Source organism: Sus scrofa, chromosome 4, assembly GCF_054392235.1.
Source record: "Sus scrofa isolate SSC_HxYL_T2T_F1_AM1 chromosome 4, Sscrofa_HxYL_maternal_Yorkshire_Landrace_v2.0, whole genome shotgun sequence".
Taxonomy (NCBI): Eukaryota; Metazoa; Chordata; class Mammalia; order Artiodactyla; family Suidae; genus Sus; species Sus scrofa.
The window spans coordinates 105,861,891-105,882,387 of record NC_139386.1 but is presented as its reverse complement, the minus strand read 5'-3'; the positions used below and the strand labels follow the sequence as shown (position 1 = coordinate 105,882,387).

The following is a 20,497-nucleotide window of genomic DNA, read 5'->3' as shown; positions in this document are numbered from 1 at the left end:
TAGCAGCTCACAAATCTGTTTTCTCCCCCAAATAACCCTTAGTGTCTGTTCCTGCTAAGTGCTCCTCTAGAATCCTCTCTCCCCATGTCAGACCACAAATACGTAGGTCAACACTTAGAGCATATTTGAAATTCTCCCTATATAAGTCACCAAGTTAAATTATCTCTAAATAGAACTAAAGTACTTCTCTTGCTGTACTACCATCCTGAATGCTACATGAAGAAAATAAAACTCTCAAAGGAGAGGACCAGTTTCCACTTACTTAAGACAAATAGATTTAGAAACATGTGAATGATGATGTCTATTGAGCATCTTTTGGTTCAAGAAACATGCTGTTGAGCACTAGCTACAAACCAGGCACCATACTAGACACTGACTATACGCAAATGCTTAAGACTAGGACCTCGCACTCTAGTGGGAGAAACAAACACTTGTTCGTCAATCAAGAAATGAACAGAATATAATGGGTTAACTACCACAAGAAAGTTAAATAATAGAAAGTAACTAAGACACCAGATGCCAAAAAGAGACTAAACAGGATTTCAGTGGCCAATTCTAAGGTATTAAGTTCCTTTCTTTATTATCTCCAGTTGTGTTTCCATTCTTAGAGGAGACTACATCACATGTTTTTGGTTGGATTTTTTCCCAGGTAGAAAAACTAAGTGAGCAACCCATAATCAGTTACATAAAAATTTTCATTTCCGAGGTTATCTTTATTCCAATCCAAACAACATTAAGCCTTACTATCATTACAGCTTAAAATATTTTCACTTTGGTGATCAAAATTTTTTCTAATGTGGAAAAATTCTTGTCTATCACTTAAAGAACTTAGATCCTGGTGTCCAAATAGACCTGATTGGAACAAATATCATTATTATATTTATGGTATTTAATTAAATATCCAGAAAAGAAACAAAAACATGTTGGATAAACTCCCTTAAACTGCTTATCAAGCAAATACCTCTACCAGAGCAAAGAACATATACACCCCATAAAAGCGTTAAAGAAGATAAATTACATATTATCAAATCTTATTTTCCATGATAGAAATAGAAGGGATACGTGTTCCCAACAACAATTTTCAACTGAGGTAGAAAGGAAAAAAACTGTTCATAGGAAACTCAGAGAAGCTATTTCTGAAATTACCTCACAGGCTTCCTCAAACAAAAAGTATGGCTAGACTAGATGGCTGATGAGAAAGAAAAGAAATGCTCCTGAGAACTAGACTCCACTCCCTAGTCCTGTTTCTTATCCTTGTTCTTTTAAACCTATATAATGACACTTACCCATAGCCCCTGCTCCGACCCCCCTCCCTACAGGCACGGGTACATCTTTTCTCAAAGTTTCGCTTTCAAAGTTGGATTTTTTTAAGCTAGAAAAAAATCTCACAGAGCTATAATATTTACTTATAGCAGGCAGAATTAAAGTTAACATCTATTTGCTTGGACTTAAAAACAAGATCAGGAGTTCCCATTATGGCTTAGCAGTTAAGGAACATGACTAGCATCCATGAGGACATGGGGTTTGATCCCTGGCCTTGCTTTGCTCAGTGGGGGTTAAGGATCCAGTGTTGCCGTGAACTGTGGTGTAGGTCGCCAAAAAAAAAAAAAAAAACCTAACCATTGAGAAATTCATTCTTTTTTTTTTTTTTTTTGCTTTTTAGGGCCACACCCTCGGCATATGGAGGTTCCCGGGCTAGGGGTCAAATCGGAGCTACAGCTGCCAGCCTACACCACAGCCACAGCAACGCCAGATCCTTAACCCCCTGAGCGACGCCAGGGATTGAACCCACAGCCTTGTGGTTCCTCGTTGGATTCGTTTCCACTGCACCACGACAGGAACTCTGAGAAGTTAATTCTAAGGCTTTGTCTTAGGTTGAAAAATGTAGAATGTACTCTATTTAACTAGCTATTCACTGAAAGTCTTTTTCACGATGGAAAAGATAATAAGACAATATCATGAAAAAAATAATAAGACAGTAAGTTCATATTAACCATTTATCTGACATCCACATCCTTTCACCCTCATCCCCCACGAAAATATCAGGAAAGTTAGAGAACTAGTACCAATTCACAGAAATATTAAAAACAGTATAGTAGGACCAAATCTTGTCTAACATTCTACTGAGAAAAAAAACAAAATAAATAAAGCAGAGGAAAAAAAAAAAAAAAAAAAAAAAACAGAGAAAAACTTACTTGCAGTATCCTGTGCCATTGTGGTAGGCAATACATATTCCTTCATTTACACAGGGCTCATAGTTGTCCCGACATTGCAGTGCTAAAAATAAAAAACAAATACACATTGGAAATAAGTCACTATTCATAACCCTCAGACATCAAAGAAACGTTACCCAATCCAGGTCATATCCAACCTGATCTAGGCTTCCCATTAGAATTTTAATCATCTTTTTGTCTTTTGGTTTCTGGGGTCACAGAATTACAGAGGCTCACCCTAAGAGTCTCTTCCCACAATAACTGTTCTATAACCCTGAGTGATACTCTTAATTCCCTGTGCCTCTCTCTCCTTGGCTGTTACATCTCTATTTTATAATAATACCAGGAATACTAAAGCTCTATCATCCATGATATGCCATAAGCATCTTGGGACTTGGATACTTCAGATAAGCAAGGTAAGGATTTATCATCGGAATACTGAGGAAGACCTGGGTAGATACTAGGTCACCATGATATTAACGAATTACTTAAGCCTTCTGGTGAAGTTTCAGAACAAGCCACTTTAAGAAGTAATTAGACATCAACAATATTCATTCAACAAACTGTATTTGAGGGCCTCATGTGTACCAGGCACTATATAAAGGATCCAGAGGGAAAAGGGGAAATAGCATACATAGAGAAAATAAAATATAATCTCTAACGTGAAGAGGCTCACACAAAAATGAAGAATAGACCATGAAGAGGGATTATAGGGGAGGAGGGTAAAGAAAATGTGTGTGTATACATATATAAATAAAAACAATAATTCTCAAATTCTTGAGAATTCTTCAGTCCCTTTAATAAAAAGGCACTTCACCATCCTAATCCCTCCAAAAAAAACTAAACTACTCAGAAATAAGTAGTTTCTGAGCAATAGTAGAAACTTTCACTGATTTCAGCAAGAAAAAGGAGGAAAGCTACCCAAAGTCTGCCACTCATTAGGTAGATAATTACAATACCTTGATGGTTTAGTTTTAGAGTTAGAATTTTCATTACCAAAATGTTCATCAAGAATCCTAATAGCAATTTAAAAGGCAAGACAGAAAGAAACCTTATAAACAATAAAAATCAAAATTGAAGTCCATGAACTTTTTCTGAGAGATTGTCAAGATCTTTATCTCCTAGGATGGTTCATGTATAAATCACCTGAAAGCAGAATTGAGAAGTATCCACCTCTGAGTTTCCTCTAGCCATATCACTCAGTGAATAAACTGTGCAATATCAGAGGTTCTAGGCCTGCCCTTCTGGGGCATCAAAACCTGCTTCTTCTCACAGTAGGGCCCAGGCACAAGCTGGATGTTAGAACAACTCCTCCATTAACAGTTACTGCATAAGAACCCTCTATTTCCGCAGTACTGTTATCAAGTGATGAAACCCTCTGAGAACATGTTTATAAAAATCTCATCTCTTAAATAGTATTTTTAAAATAGTAATAACAATAGCAACTAACACACAGTTACTAAATACCAGGTATTGTTATAAGCACTTTACGTAGCTTAATTCAGTCTTCCCATCTACCCTATGAAGTATTTAATTTCATTAAACTCATTCCACAGAAAGGACAAGTAGCCTGTCTATTGTCACAACAGTGAGTTAAAGAGACATAATTTAGAGTTCCCCTGGTAGCCTAGCGATTAAGGATTCAGCCTTGTCACTGCTGTGGCTCAGGTTCGGTCTCTGGCCTGAGAACTTCTGCATGTCACAGGTTATAGCCTTAAAAAAAATAATAAATAAATAAATTCAAAAAATAAAATAAAATTTTAAAAAGCCAGAATTTGAACCTAGGGAGTCTGGATCTTATGAGATACCAGTGCTCTTAACTACTCTAATACACTGCTTCCCACCTTCTGACATTTCTCTTCTCAAGATGAGCAGAACATGTATTATTATACACATGTATTCAAAATTGAAGGCCAAGGAGGTTAAGAGACCTCATGGGGCACTCCAACTCAGCACTAGTTGTGACAGTGTTGGGCCTGGGACCCAGGTCTCTTATTGAGGCCAGCCCCGTCTCCATCACAGCTGTTGGGATCACACAAGCAGTCACTAGATTGCAGCCCAAACAGGCATATTCAGGAAGAGGGTCATCTTGTTGTCCGTATCCCACTTCCCTGTAGGGCTCAAATGCTCCCTCTTCCCACACTGATAAGCCCAATGCAACAACTATAATTAAAACAGTTAATGTCAGGTTATTTCCTCCATACCAAAGTTCTCAAACTGATTTTTTTATTCTCTTTAGACACTTTTATTAGTTTCAATGAGAACTTCCTGACTTTTTTTCTATTTGCTTTTTTCTTTAAATAAAAAAAGAAAACCTCTCAGTAGGAAAGGAATGTCCTGCAGGCACAAAGCAAGCTACAGCTCTGTCCTCCCCCTGCAGGAATCCTGATGCAGTGGAGAGAGGCAGGAGCCCTGAAACCCTGCCTTTGTGGTAAAGTAGCTGTGCTACTGCTAGAAAAGCACAACCTCATGGGGGCTCAATTTCCCAACCTGTAAAACTAACTGGGGTGAACTAACTCTTCCTGAAGGATCCCCGGTGAGCCAACAGTGACAACTCCCTCGTTAAAAACGTATGAATGGCATGCCTGGTACCTAGAGAAATCTATCCAAAAGGGCTTAAGGAGCCAGACACCCATGACTCAGAAAGACATGGGTGCAAGAAAAATCACAGTCTGTTCCTACTAAGTGTCCTGGCAGATCATTACAGTGACAGGTTCAGAGAAATACAAACAACCTAAAGTCAATATGTGGCAATCAATCTAGAAAATAACTTTACAGCCGAGCCTTAGTGAACCAATCAAATTGAGCGACCAAAAAGAAGGTGGGCTTAGAGGGCTAATAATTAATGCCATTTGGCTGATCTTCAGGATCATGCTACCTTGAACCTTTAACATTTACTAAGCCATGGTTCTTAAATTTGAGTGTGTATCAGAATCATCTGGAGGGCCTGTTAAACTCCACCCCCACAGTTTCTGACTGAGTCAGTCGAAAGGGGGTCTGGGACTCTGCATTCCTAACAAGTTCCCAGGTGATGCTGATGCTGCCAATCTGAGAAGCCACACTCTGAGACAACAGCTGCACTAGGGCATGACGGTTCACTTTAAGGCATCCCTTAAGACGGTGTGATCCACTAGAGGTCTTGGATGATCTAGATGACAATATATTGTCTGAAAAAACAACAACAAAAATTTGAGGCTCACAACTTTCCTCAGGAGCTATTTCTAAATGAATACTGTAATTATTTGTTGTAAAAAAGAAAAGTTAAAAACTTTGATAACTCAAAACCATGACAATGAAAGAATGGAAAAAAAACACATTTCAAAAATCAATTTACTTTTTCCAAATGTAAAACACTTAAATTTAACAATAAAATTAAAGGCAGCTTTATATTTGTAGAGCAAAAAAATGAAATGCTCAGTCATACCACAGCTAGAGAACTGATGCTTCAACTCCTGTTTTAATAGTCTCAAAAACTGGTCACTTAGAAAAGGAGTGACTTTTTCCCAAATTTTCATCTTAAGTATGTGCCCTCTGCCCCCCAAAAGGGCAAAAACAAAAAGAAGCAATGGATTCCAATTTCATCACTCCATCACTTGGCAATGTGACACAATATCTAGAAGCTAGTTTCTAATTTTCACACATTTTCTGTACCGTGTATTTGGAGACGAGTCTTCCAATATTCAGAAAACACACTTATTAGAGCATCCACTATGTGAGGTGCAAGCCCTGATGTCAGGGCAACTACGGTTAACAAAATAAAGTACTTGTCCTCATGCACCTTATTTCTATTAGGGAAAAACAGATAATAAGTGAATAAGCAAATAAAATGGTCTTGGTGGTTAAGTAACAGATTCTATTATGGGATGGTTACAAGGTAATCAGGAAGGCCAGAGGTGTAGGGATCTACTTTAGATAGAGTGACTAGGAAAGGCTTCCCTTAGGTGGCTTCCTTAGAGCTAAGACTTAAACGAATAAGAATCCTGAAGATAGGGGGAAGAGTGACTCCAGAGAGAGGAAACAGCAAGTGTAAAGTTCTAGAGATGGAATGATGGTATTCCAGGTTTGTATGGCTATAAATTAGTAATCAACGGGAGTGTAAGAGGAGAAAGGCAAGCAAGGCAGCCAGGGGTTAGATTATGGATTCTACTCCAAGGGTGAGTATAAACTACCAGGCTGCTCTAGGGAAGGAAAACAACACCGATTTGCGTTTGAAAAAAGTCAAGTATGTTCTATGTACCACTGGGTAAAGGCTTTTTTTGCCCTTTCTTCTAAGCTTATGCAAGTCACCCCATTTTAGTTGGCTGAAGCCACCCACTTTCCCAGCTCCCTCCAAATGGTAAAGATATTTATACTAATTACATTTAACCTCCCAAAGTACCACTTGCAATGTGTCACTCCACTACTCGCTAATCTACAGTAGCTTTCAGTTCTTACTCAGTTCTCAGAATTTATTCTCAACGTGGCTTCAGAAAAACCAGCTGAAAGGTCTATGCAGGACTTTCGGTAGATACCATGCCAAGTTTGGCACTTTTTCTTCCAGGAACAAGTAATTTCTTACTTCTTCCAGTCTACCCTTGCTTTCAAGATCACATCCTGCGTTATGTGCCCGGCATTACCTCCCACCACTGAATGCAGCCTCTTGCTTGAACAGATCACCCTGAACTCAGTTCCTTGCCTCCACTAGTATCTCACCTTCCTCTGATGGCTACTTCCTCTTTACTATCTAAATTCTGCCCTTTCCTCCAAGGCCCAGCTCGCCTCCTGCCTGGCCCACAAAGCTTCCTCTGGACAGTTCTGTCCTCACCGACCAACCCCCCACTCCTCTAACACTCTTAACTCACAATTTAGCATTTAATTCTATACTGTCTTCTAACTCTCTCTGCTTTTACACTTTTAAGTTCCTAGGTGATAGAAACCATTTCTTCTCTGTATATTGAGGCAATATAGTTTAACGATTGAAAACACAGATACTGAAATCAGAATCTTGGTTGGAATTCTAGCTCCATTTGCTCTCTATCTCTGTATCTTCTTTGTGCTTTTGTTTCTTCATAAAATAATTTTTCTCAGAGCCCTGGTAAGAATTAACTAAATTAATACATTTAAAGAGTCTAGGACAAGGCCTAATACATAGTAAGAGCTCAAAAAAGGATTGTTCACATAGCAGGTACTTAAATCTTTCGTAATTGACTGCATGATAAATGGTGGCTTTAAAAGAACTTGTTATATCAATCAAAGCCCAGTTTAAACAAACTGAGAAATCTGTAAAAGTAGAAGAGTCCTAAGCAATTTGGAATGTGATATCAATAAATGGAATAAATTCTTCCCAGTCGTCATCAATAAAGGACTAATACAAGATATACTGCGCTACAAATACTACAAGAGTCACTGCTCAAAAAAAAAAAAGTACAGCACTGCAAGTATAAGAAGTGATTCACTAAAGGTAAAGCAACACTATATAAGAGCAAAATAATATTCAATTTTCAAAAGGTGCTTTTAATATTCATTAAACAACTACTGTGAGCATGGCCCTCCACAAAGTATTGCATGGAAATAAAGCAGGAATAAAACAATTCCTATCCTTATGGTCCACACAATCTAGGGAAGTTAGGAGTAGAGAGAGAGTATAATCTACCCAAATGACTCCAAGATAAACAGGAATAAAATAAAAATTGCATTTATTGTATACCTTTAGCAGACCCTCTTAATACCAATCTCAGAATCACTCCAAAAAGAACCTTTAAGAAGTACAACACAGAGTTCCTGCTGTGGAGCAGTGAGTTAAGAATCTGACTGCAGCAGCTCAGGTCACTATGGGGTTGGGGGGAGGTGCGGGTTCAATCCTCCAGCCAGGCACTGTGGGTTAAAAAATTCAGTGTTGCCACAGCTGCAGCATAGGTCACAGCTGCGGCTCAGATTCAATCCCTGGCCCAGGCACTTCAATAGGCTGCAGGTGCGGCCGTTAAAAAAAAAAAAAAAAATACAACATGAACCTCTGCTGTTTAGCACTAATTATATCTCAGTCCAGACAAGGTCCTATCAGCCTTATTTGTATATAAACACTGCAAACAACAGAATAAACTGTCACTGATTTTAACCAGTTCCAGTGCCTCAGGAATTTACCCATTTAGGGACAGGCCCAAGGTACCCAGATTTAATAGAATTGTCCTTAAAATTTCCTCTAGACATTTACCTAGGTTTTCAAGGGCTTTTCAGTATCATGCCAGCTACATATCACTGGTTTAAAAGCCTCCCTTTGTTTTAGGAATCTCTAACATGAGTAATTAAGTCTGTACCCCAGCCAGTGTAATCTGAGCAGCCTTCAAATGTGTTTCACTTGTTGCATTAACATGTAATCATTTTAAATTGGCATTACTTGTTGCTTTGTAGCCTCTTCAAATAAGCCTCTGTGTGCTATCTCACATGATTTTTTTCATATCCTGCTCCCTCCGTCTGCAGGATGCTATCGCTATCTGTTTATGCTTTTATATCCACTGATGACTCAAAAGAAATTTTAATGCCTTGAATGGCTGGGTTTCCTAAAATATGTGAAAAGGAGGTATAGAGAGCCCTTTTAATTTTCTTTTCAACATTTATGCAAATTTCAAGTAGCAGCATTTGAGAAACATGAAGTCTGAGTTTATGCCCTAGGACCTTGGCTCTGGCTGGCTGCTGCTGCTTCAGGCACATGGTGTCTGGAAGAGGCTCAATAAAATGAACAAAGCAAAGTTTTCTAAAATGACTGCCTACATTATTACCAAAAATAGGAGAATTGAGGGCAGACGGGGAGACATCAGGGATTTGCAGTAAGTCTTGCAGCACCCTGCAATTTCAAACAACAAAGCTTTCACTAAATTTTTTTATACCAATTTTTGGGATCAAGCCATGAAAAAAATCCAAACAAACAGAAGAAGTGCAGAAGCTTCAAATCCCAAGTAGTACAGTTAAATAAAAACAAAGTGGAGAAACATCTGTCTTCCTCCTTAAAATCTGCCTTGTTTAAAAGGCACAAAAATGCAAGGAGGGAGATACTAATTTTACTTTCCTAATAGTGTTCTGAGGACTTTGACACCCCTTACAGGCATCATCTGGTAGAAGATGTGTTCCCTACTTAAGAGATACTGATACCAGATACACAGAGATTAAGGCTTAAACTATAAGGTTCACAGGAAAATATTACTACTTTTCAAAACAGGTAGGCCTTGATTTAAGAAAATATAACCGGAGATCCTATTCGTGGCTCAGTGGTTAACGAACCCAATTAGTAACCATGACATTGAGGGTTCCATCCCTGGCCTCGCTCAGTGGGTTAAGGATCCAGGGTCACCGTGAGCTGTGGTGTTAGGTCACAGACGCGGCTTGGATTCCGAGTTGCTATGGCTGTGGTGTAGGCCGGCAGCTACAGCTCCGACTGGACCCCTAGCCTGGGAACCTCCATATGCTGTGGGTGTGGCCCTGGAAAAGAAAAAAGACCAAAGAAAATGATAAAAAAAAAGGAAAATATAACCAACAAAAAACTGAATTTATAATATGAAAAAGAACATACATGTATAAAAATCACTTTACTGTACAGCAGAAATTAACACAGCACTGTTAGTCAACTATCTTTAAAAAAAATTAAAAAATAAAATAAAGCTCTGTGTCAAAACAGGGATTACCCAAAAAGCAAATAAAAACCAAAACTGAATGTATAATGACATCAGGATTTTTTTAACATTATTAATAGCATTTTGTTTTAAAAGATATTCATCCCAGTGAGCTGATGAATTGAGAATAACCTTTGATTTTACAACTTCCAATTTTGTCCTATTTTCTAATACTGGATTTATTGCAAAAAAAAAAATTGATCAACACTTGCCTTGTAATATTGACATATACCATGCACTGCGTTTTTTTTTTTTTTTCTTTTATTTGGCTGTATTTTTTAAAGGTGGCAGAAGAATTTTCATTTATAAGTTAAATTTTATTAGTTTTGAAGATGAAAATAAGACTTACTTTTCCACGTGAAATGCAAGATATGAAAAATGCACATATACTTATAAATCAGATGTGACCAGTTTCTTAATAATCATCTCTACACACCTTCTTCCACCTGGAAAGTATGTCCCCTCCCTCCTTCTCTATCTTGCCAACTCCTACTTATATTTCAAGTCACAGATAAAGCATTACTTTCCCTAAGAAGCCCTCAGAGGCCCTCCAGTCTGATTTAGATGTCTCTCCTCTGAACTCCCCTTACTTCCTGGGCAGATACATTATAAATGAAGGCTCACCAATCTCTCCCCCACCTCTGTCAAATTCCCTGAAGGCAGTGACCATGATTGGCTCATCTTTACATAATCATGACCTAGAACAGACCACAGCAAGGTATATGCAATACTCAAGATAGTCAATGAACTACCTACCTGTAACTGAGACAAAATCTACTGACAAACTCTGTTAACAATCAGTTTATGTGTTTAAAATATTCTAAGCCTCCAATTTTAATAAGCATAGGAATACCTAAATGTCACAGTGCTTAATAATTCTGATTTCATTTTGCGTAAGAAGTAGAAAAGTTAAATAAGAAGGAAAAAACGGTGCGAGTTTAATATATCATAGCTAGAAGTTAAATTATAGCCTACACAAATATATAGGCTATACATTTGTGCACTGCTTAGCGGCAAAAAAAAGGCCAATCCGAGGTGTTATTCCATTGTCTTATCTTGTATCTTCTATTATCTGTTCTGTTCTATGGTCTTTATCTGTTCTGTTATCAGAGACAAATTCTGCCTGTCACCAATTTCCTGTGCTTTTAGTAAACACTCCCTTTTTAAAGTTTTTTAAAGACTATTTTGTTAAGTACTGCTTCATTTTTCAAAAAGCCCTTAATTTTAAATACATGCTTTTAAGTACCCACGCTGGAAAAGAATTTTATAAATATATATAATCTTCTTGCTACCCACCCAAAAGAAACAAAGTGTTCTTTTAGCCTAAATTGTTTAGAATGCCTTTTAAATGGAGGAGACAATTTCTATTGTTCGTTAATTTAGAGGTAGAACCTAAAAAGAAAAAAGACACAAAATTATGTTAAAAATGAAAATGGAAAAACCTAAATTGTTATATGTTATTATATAAAAGCATGGCGGCTTCCCAAAACTAAATGGGGAAAACCCAGAGAACAGCTTCAGATTTCCCCATGGCATCCTTCTCCACAGGAAGGAATTTAAAAAACCCTTGGGCGAGTTCCCATTGTGGTTCAGCAGGTTAAGTACCAACATTGTCTCTGAGGATGTGGGTTCAATCCTTGGCCTTCCTTGCTCAGTTGCTGCAAGCTTTGGTGTAGGCCTGCAGCTGTAGCTTCGATTCAACTCCTGGCCCAGGAACTTCCATATGCCACAGGTGCAGCCATAAAACATAAAAACAAAAATTTAAAATTTAAAAAAAAAAAATTGGTTGGCTAGCAACAAAGGTTACTCCCAATAACCAAGTCACTAGAACACCGTAAGCAATGTATTGTGCTAATGGATGATAAGAGGTCTGAATTTTACACGAAGTCTCATTACCTGTTCTGAAGCCAGGGTTTGCAAAAGATAAGTTCTTTAACATTTAGGTTATGTCTATATAGTTGTCTGGGTCACAGAGGGTCTACACTGTCAGCCAAAAATAGACCCTATTCACCTGTAAACAATATTCAATTCAAAATTCCTTCACACATCACTAAGAACCATCTAAACTCAAGAGTTCAAAGGGTCCTAAACCTTAGGCTCATACACAGAATATCCCAGATGAACACAAAAACCAGCACTGTGAAAAAAATACCTAAATCAGTAGATGGTAAATGCATATCATTTCCCACCTTCAAAGAACACACCTGGGGCAACAACTTTGGAACAGGGGAAAGTAACAGAGGGAAAAATATCAAATGTTTACTAAATATCAAGGGGAAAATAAAACAAATACAGCCCCAAACTTCCATTTTTATTTAGTTTTTTTCATCTTTTTAGGGCCACACCAGCGGCATATGGAGGTTTCCAGGCTAGGGGTCAAATCGGAGCTGATGCTGCCAGCCTACCCCAGAGCCACAGCAACAGAAGATCCAAGCTGCATCTGCAACCTACACCACAGCTCACGGCAAGGCCAGATCCTTAACCCACTGAGTGAGGCCAGGGATCGAACCCACAACCTCATGGTTCCTAGTCGGATTTGTTTCCACTGAGCCATGACGGGAACTCCTAGTTTTGTTTCTAATTGCTCCCAACTTTTAATTTGTTTCTTCAAACACAAATCTATGCCAATCCACACAAACAAAACTTGGGCTCCATGGTCAACATAAAATGATAATAATAATAATGCATGCTAAAAAATATTTGATGAAGAAGTGATAAGTTCAGTGTTTAATCGATTCCTCTGAAAAAACTCCAGCTTTCCAACAACATAAAATTTTCAACTATTCACATTTTTTTCTTTACTGTGCTTATAAGCAAGAATTTGTCTCCAAGACTCCTTAGATTTCTGTGGAATTACAACAGCCATTTTAATAAAAACAGCCCAGCACATTAATAGTCACAATTTGACCTGCAAATGTTTATGTCCACTCTTGCTTATCCAATTGCTGCTGAATGAACAAAGAAAGAAGACAGAAAATTCTGTATACAGGCCTACTTCATTTTGTTGTATTTTGCTTTGTTGTACTTTATGGCATTTATAAAAATTGACAGTTTGTGGCAATCCTGCATAGAGCCAATGTGTTGGTGCCATTTTCCAACAGCTATTCTCGTTTCATGTCTCAGTGTATGTCTCATATTTGGGGAATTCCTGCAATATTTCAAATTTTTTCATTGTTGTTTTATGTGTTATAATGATCTGTGATCAGTGATAGTTGATGTTACTACTGTAATTATTTTGGGGGTGCCATGAACTGCAGCCATCTAAGACAGTAAACTTAATCAATTAATGTGTGTGTTCTGACCACTCCATCAATCAGCTATTTCCTTCTCTTCCCTTCTCTTCAGACTTTTCCATTCCCTAAGGCACAACAAAAGTGAAATTAGCCCAATTAATTACCCTACAATGACCTCTAAATGTTCAAGAAGAGTCACGCATCCCTCACTTTATACCAAAAGCTAAAAATGATTAAGCTTGGAGTTCCTGTAGTGGCATAGCAGAAATGAATCCAACTAGGAACCAGGTGGTTGCAGTTTCGATCCCTGGCCTCACTCAGTGGGTTAATGATCCGGCGTTGCCATGAGCTATGGTATAGGTCGCAGACGCAGCTTGGATCCTGCGTTGCTGTGGCTCTGGCAATGGTTGGCAGCTACAGCTCTGATTCGACCCCTAGCCTGGGAACCTCCATATGCTGTGGGTGCGGCCCTAAAAAGACCAAAAAAAAAAAAAAAAAAAAAATTAAACTTAATGAAGAAGGCATGTTGAAAGCAGACAGGCCAAAAGCTATGCCTCCTGCACCAAATAGTTAGCCAAGGTATGAGTGCAAAGGAAAAGTTCCTGAAGAAATTAAAATATTTTTCCAGTAAACATACAAATAAAAAGACAGTAAAACAGCTTTACTGCTGATATGGAAAAGTTTTAGTGGTCTGGATAGAAGAATAAACTAGCCACAATATTCCCTTAAACCAAAGCCTAGTCCAGAGCAAGTCCAGCACCCCCCTTCAGTTGTATGAAGGCTGAGAGATGTGAGGAAGCTGCAGAAGAAAAGTTTGAAGCTAGCAGAGATTGGTACGTGAGATGGTTAAAGAAAGAGATCATCTCCTTAACGTAGAAGTACAAAGTGAAATAGCCAAGTACTGAGCAGAAGCTGCAGCAAGTTATTCAGAAGATCTAGCTAAGATAATTTAGTGACTACACTAAAAAATAGATTTTCAATTTAGATAAGACATCCATATATTGGAAAAAAATACCACCTAGGACTTCTATAGCTAGAGAGAAAATGTCAAGGCCTACCTTCAGATCTTCAAAGGACAGACTGACTCTCTTGTTAGACTAATACAGCTGGTGACTTTAAATTGAAGCCAATACTCATTTACCATTCTTAAAATCCTAGGGCCCTTCAAAATAATGCTAAATCTACTCTGCTTGTGCTTGATAAATGGAACAACAAAGTCTAGATGAGAGCACATATTTAGAACATGGTTAACAATATTTTAATCCCACTGTTGAAACTTACTGTTTGGAAAACAAAAAAAAAGTCCTTTCAAAATATTACTGTTCATTGACAATGCACCTGGTCATCCAAGAGCTCTGATGGAGATGTACAATGAGATTAATGTTGTTTATGGCTGTTAATACAACATTCATTCTGCAGCCCATAGATCATGAAATAAATTTGACTTTCTAGTTTTATTATTTAAGAAATATATTTGTAAGGCTATACTGTCATAGACAGAGATTCTGCTGGGGGATCTGAGGAAGGAAAGCAAGGAACTTAAAAACCTCCTGGAAAGGATTCACCATTCTAGATTCCATGATGAACATTTGTAATTTGTGGGAAGAAGTCAAAATATCAACATTAACAAGTATGGAAGAAGTTGATTTGAACCCTCTTGGTTGACTTCAAGAGGTGCAAGACTTCAGGGGGCCAGCCTCCAGCAGGCCAGCACCCCCCTACAGCACCTTAGGCCACACAGTCAATTGCAATGGGAATCCTACTCCACCCTCCAGCTGGCCCACAGCCACTGCATGAGGCATGGCCTTGAAGCTAATCAGGTCAAGGACCAGCCCCACCTATCAGCCATCCACATAACACACAGCTCAAGTGCCCAGAAGGGACTGTGCTGCTGAGCCCTATGGTACATCTCCCACATGAGGCCACTTCACCAAGATCAGGAAACATGACCTACCTACTTAACACATAGGAAAAAATACAGAGAATTAGGCAAAATGAGGAGCAGGGAATATGTTTCAAGTGATGGAACAAGACAAAACTTCAGGAAAAAAAACTAAACAAAGTGGAGATAAGCAATCTACCCAATAAAGAGTTCAAGGTAATGATCATAAAGCTGTTCGACACGCTCAGGAGAAGGATGGATGACCACCATGAGAATTTCACCAAAGAGTTACAAAATATAAAGAACCAGAGTTGAAGAATAACAGAAATTAAAAGTAGAATAGAAGGAATCAACAATGAATTAGATGATACAGAGGAACAGATCAGCAATATGCAAGACAAGAGTGACGGAAATCACTGAAACTAAACAGAAAAAAAGAAAAAAAATTTTAATGAGGATAGTTTAAAGGACATCTGGAACAACATCAACCATACTTATTTGCATTAGAGGGATCTCAGGAGGAGAAAAGAGAGAGAATGGGGCAGAAAACTTATTTGAATATTAATAGTGAAAACGTCCCTAATCTGGGGATGGAAACACATCGCCAAGTCCATGAAGCACAGAGTCCCAAGCAAAGTGAGCCCAAAGACATACTATAATTATAACGACAAAAATTAAAGACAGAATCTTAAAAGTGGGGGGGGGAACTCCCATAAAACTATTAGCTGACTTTTCAGCAGAAACTTTGCAGGCCAGAAGGGAGTGGCATGCTATATCCAAAGTGACAAAAGGAAAAAACCTATAACTAAGAACACTCTACCCAAAAAGGTTATCATTCAGATTTAAAAGAGAGATAAAGAGTATTACAGACAAACAAAAGCTAAGAGAATTCGGCACCACTAAACCAGCTTTACAAGAAATGTTAAAGGGACTTCTCTAAGTGGGAAAGAAAAGGAGACAACTAGAAATATGAAAATTATGAAAGGAAAAAAAATCTCACCGATAAAGGTAAAAATACATAAACATAGCAGATCAACCACTTATAAAGCTAGTAGAAAGGCTAAAAGACAAAAGTAATGAAATATATTTATAATTGTGAAAAAAAATAAGACATTGATGAAAGGAACTGAAGATGATGCAAACAAATGAAAAGATGTACCATATTCATGGATTGGAAAAATCGATATTATTTAAATGTCCTAACACAAAGCAATCTATAGATTCAAAACACATGAACCAACCACTGCTAGGTTCAAACTCTAACTAAATTGTTCAATTTCATGATAAAACTTTAACTGATGAGGAGATGCTTCTTAGAATCAGCAAAAAAACTATAGTTTCTTGAGATAGAATCTGCTCCTGGTGAAGATTCTGTGAAGACTGTTGAAATAACAGCATAGGATTTAGAATATTTTTTAATTGTATGCCAGATTCTTTAAATTTTATAGTGCTTTATAATTTTCAAAAGTTTTAAACATATGACTTCATATAATCTCACAATAATCCTTTTTTAAAAATCTTCTATCCTTATATTGTCCCTCTCCCATCCTTCTCCCCACTAATAATCACTAGTTTTTTCTCTATTATCTGTGAATCTGCTTCTTTTTGTTTTACTCACTAGTTTGTTGTATTTTTTAGATTCCACATATGTGATATCACACAGAATTTGTCTTTCTCTGTCAGACTTATTTCACTTAGCACAATGCCCTCCAAGTCCATCCACGCTGCTGCAAATGACAATTTTTCATCCTTTTTATGGCTGAGTAGTTTCTATCTGGTGTGTGTGTGGGGGGGTGTAGTGTATGTTGTTTTGCTTTTTTTTCAGATACACAGCCAGAAGTGGAATGATTGCTTGGTCATGTAGTAGTTCTATTTTCATTTCTTTGAGAAATCTCCATACTGTTTTTCCACAGTAGCTGCACCAATTTATATTCTCACCAACAGTGAGAATCCATATCCTTGCCAATATTTGTTATTTGTGTTCTTTTCAACGATAGCCATAGAACATTTTTTTATAAACTTAGCTGATAAAGCAATGGCAGGATTTTAGAGGACAGACTCCAATTTTGAAAAAAATTCTACCATGGGTAAGATGTTATCAAACAGCATTGTGTGCTAGAGAAAAATCATTCACAAAATGAAGCACTAATTGATGCAGCAAACTCCGTGCTCTTTTAAAAAATTGCCACAGCCACCACAATATTCAGCAACCACCATCCTGATCAGACCAGTAAAAAGATTACAATTTGATGAAGTCTCAGATGGTTGTAGCATTTTTTAGAAACAAAGTATTTTTTATTTTATTTTATTTTATTTTTTGGCTTTTTAGGGCCACACCCGCAGCATACGGAGGTTCCCAGGCTAGAGGTTGAATCGGAGCTAAGCGGCCGGCCTACGCCACAGCCACAGCAATGGGGGATACGAGCTATGTCTGCAACCTACACCACAGCTCATGGCAATGACAGATCCCTAATTTACTGGGCAAGGACAGGGATGGAACCCGCAACTTCATGGGTCCTAGTCAGATTCGCTTCTGCTGCTCCACAATGGGAACTCCAACAAAGTTTTTTGTTTTTATTTTTTTTGTTGTTTGTTTTTTGTCCTTTTTTTTAGGGCCACACCCTGTGGAATATGGAGCTTCCCAGGCTAGAGGTTAAATTGGAGCTGTAGCCACTGGCCTATGCCAGAGCCACAGCAACATCAGCTCTGAGCCACGTCTTCAACCTACACCACAGCTCACGACAAGGCCAGATCCTTAACCCACTGAGGGAGGCCAGGGATCAAACCCGGAACCTCATGGTTCCTAATCGGATTCATTTCCACTGAGCCACGAAGGGAACTCCCAACGAAGTATTTTTTTAAATTAAGGTATGGACATTGTTTTTTAGACATACTGCTATTATACACTTAATAAACTATGATACAGTGTAAACATACTATATGCACAAGTAAACCAAATAATCCATATAGCATGTTTTATTGCAATAATCACTTTATTATGGTAGCCTGGTAACAAACCCTCAATATCTCTGAGGAATACCTGTACATCAGTAAGAATCATAGAGAAACTTATTTGTGTCTTCAAAACAAGGAAAGGAAATTTAGGTTTCTCCATTTGCAACAACACCTGATTTAGCAAACTAAGTTACGTTGCCCTTGACAAAGGTTTTCTTGGTTCCACAGAGGCCAAAAGACTTTCATCCTCCCAGCTTCAGTTGAGAAAGAACGAAAGCAATGACCTAAACTCCAATATATTAAATGAAATTTGGGGGGTAATCCAGTAAGGGGTGTTGACCTTCTGGAGCCTAGTGCTTCCTCCACTTTCATAAATGAGTCATCAATTCCTAGAAGAATTTTTTTTTAAGCAGATGCCCTGGCCTACCACACATGTCACTGGCTTTGCTGCCATTTCTGCCTGGCAGCCCAAGGGAGCTTCAGCAAAAAAACAGATTCTGGACTGGGCAACACCTACGCCATGTCTGCTCCATCTGGCTTCAACCCAGCTATAATGCCAGGCACACGGGAAGTGCTTGGAAAATGTTTGCCAAGCCAAACTTTTGAAGGAGCAGGCTAGTCGTTTTCTATCTCCCTCAAAGAGAACATAAACAAGTCCTTAATTTCCCACAAAAGAAGACAAAAATAAAATCTGCAAATGATCGTTTATTCTAGTTTTCTAAGGTCACAGCGACCTGGCAGGGGAGATATTTTAATCTCTTTTGTTTATCACTCTTAAAATACTCTCCTCAATAAAAATTCATTCTGCTTTGGAGACATGGGAATGACACTCATGTTGAACAAGAGGGATTTAGTTACAAAGGGAGTTCTACCAGTTATATCACTCCAGACCCAGTGGGAATGTCCTTCTCACCATCACCTCGTCACATTAACAGGATTAAGTCCTCTGGAAAAAACAGTATTAGGGCTTGTAACCCTCAGCTCAAGCAAAGGGACAAAGGATTTAGTGCATGTGGTTATTATTGTATTACTGCTTGCTGGTGATTAAATAACATCTCTCCTCCTCCCCACCAAAGCACACATTACCTCATCGAAAATATTAAAACCAAGGCATTGTAGTCACTCTGGTGCTGTACCTAAATATAAGTTACCATAGAAAGTCTCAAATATGCTAAGTTTTATACTAAATGCATCAAGTGAATCAAGTATCCTCCCCTTCAATGTAATCCGGCTTTAGAATTACTAAATAGAACAAGTTCAAAAATTTAAACACAGTGAGCTTCCACCTCCACAGAAAATAACCCCAAATCAGCAACCTTCCAAAGAAACAATACCTTGACCCCTCAAAGAGGTAACACTAAAGCTGTGAATTTCAGAAACTGGCTGTTCATATTCTAAGTTAGTTGGCTGGTCGGTATCCTCCCAGTAAAATGAGAGTAGGAAGCACCTACAGATTGGTACTGACTTGGCAGCATGTACCCAGGATTAACATCCCACCTGCTAAAGGGCAGGAATTTTCAGCTTACTTTACCTATGTTCCCCTACCCAAAAGTACAAGCAACCTAAAACCAAGGAGAACACTGGCCAAACCAATCAGAAAGTCAGCTCAAACTTTCAATTTCTCAATCCTAAGAAGGCCAAATATACTCAGATCAACTGGCCAAAGATAACATTATAATAAAAGTATCTTCATACTTTACAAAACATTTTCATACAAATGATCTCATTCGATCCCCACTACAATCCTAAGCATGCAAATTGGTATTAGCACCATTTTACAGAAGAGGAAACTGCCCAGAAACTCAAAGAAAGAAAGTACTGCCCAGAGTTATGCAAGTCAAGATGGCCAAACAGGGACGAAAAGGTCATTCTTTTACCTACTAGTCCAGCATTCTCTTTCTCACTACACCTATTGAGAATGCAGTCAAAACAACATGATATCCACCAAAACCTGAAAACCTCCATAATACACATTGGTGACTATAACATTTTCTTGTAGATAAGCACATACCAGCTATGTACATAAAAACATTTCTGTCAAAGATCAGCTAATGACCACATGCTTGTCAAAAACAAAGGCAAGACAAGAGGGGCCATCAATGCTGCATTTCAGAACCACTCTTCATGCACATGCCCTAACAAGGACTGACACCCATTCATTAGCATCACTCCTACTCCACAACACAAGAACCCCACTTTTGAAAACTTGCCCACTCTAGGATTCAACATATGGCTATGTATTATTTCTCAGGAAAGAGACAGAAACAAACTGCTATCTATGAGACAAAAGAATAAGTGAAACTGTATAGAGTCCTCCCTTTGTAAAAATGTAACTAGATACCATTTCTCCTCAATAATACAGTAACATCACAGAAGCAAAAGGAAATTATGGAACCAGATCATAAGCACAATGACACCTTATCCTGACAAGATTTTATTTTTAAGAATAGTGACTCGGTTAAAAGTAGGCAACCCAACCTATCATCATTCGATCAAGCTACCCATAATTCAACTGATCAGAAATAAATCCCTCCAAAGAATATATCTGCAGTTAAGTTAATGAAAACTGAA

The 20,497-nt window shown here is 38.1% G+C and overlaps 1 protein-coding gene across 1 annotated transcript in view; it reads right to left on the bottom strand.

Annotated features, from left to right (window-relative positions):
* NOTCH2 (notch receptor 2) overlaps nt 1–20,497 on the bottom strand; it is a 168,168-nt gene that overhangs the window by 121,880 nt on the left and 25,791 nt on the right. Inside the window, exon 2 of the mRNA XM_021090689.2 lies at nt 2,196–2,277. Coding sequence (XP_020946348.1) covers nt 2,196–2,277 — 82 coding nt within the window. The remainder of the gene's footprint in view (nt 1–2,195; nt 2,278–20,497) is intronic.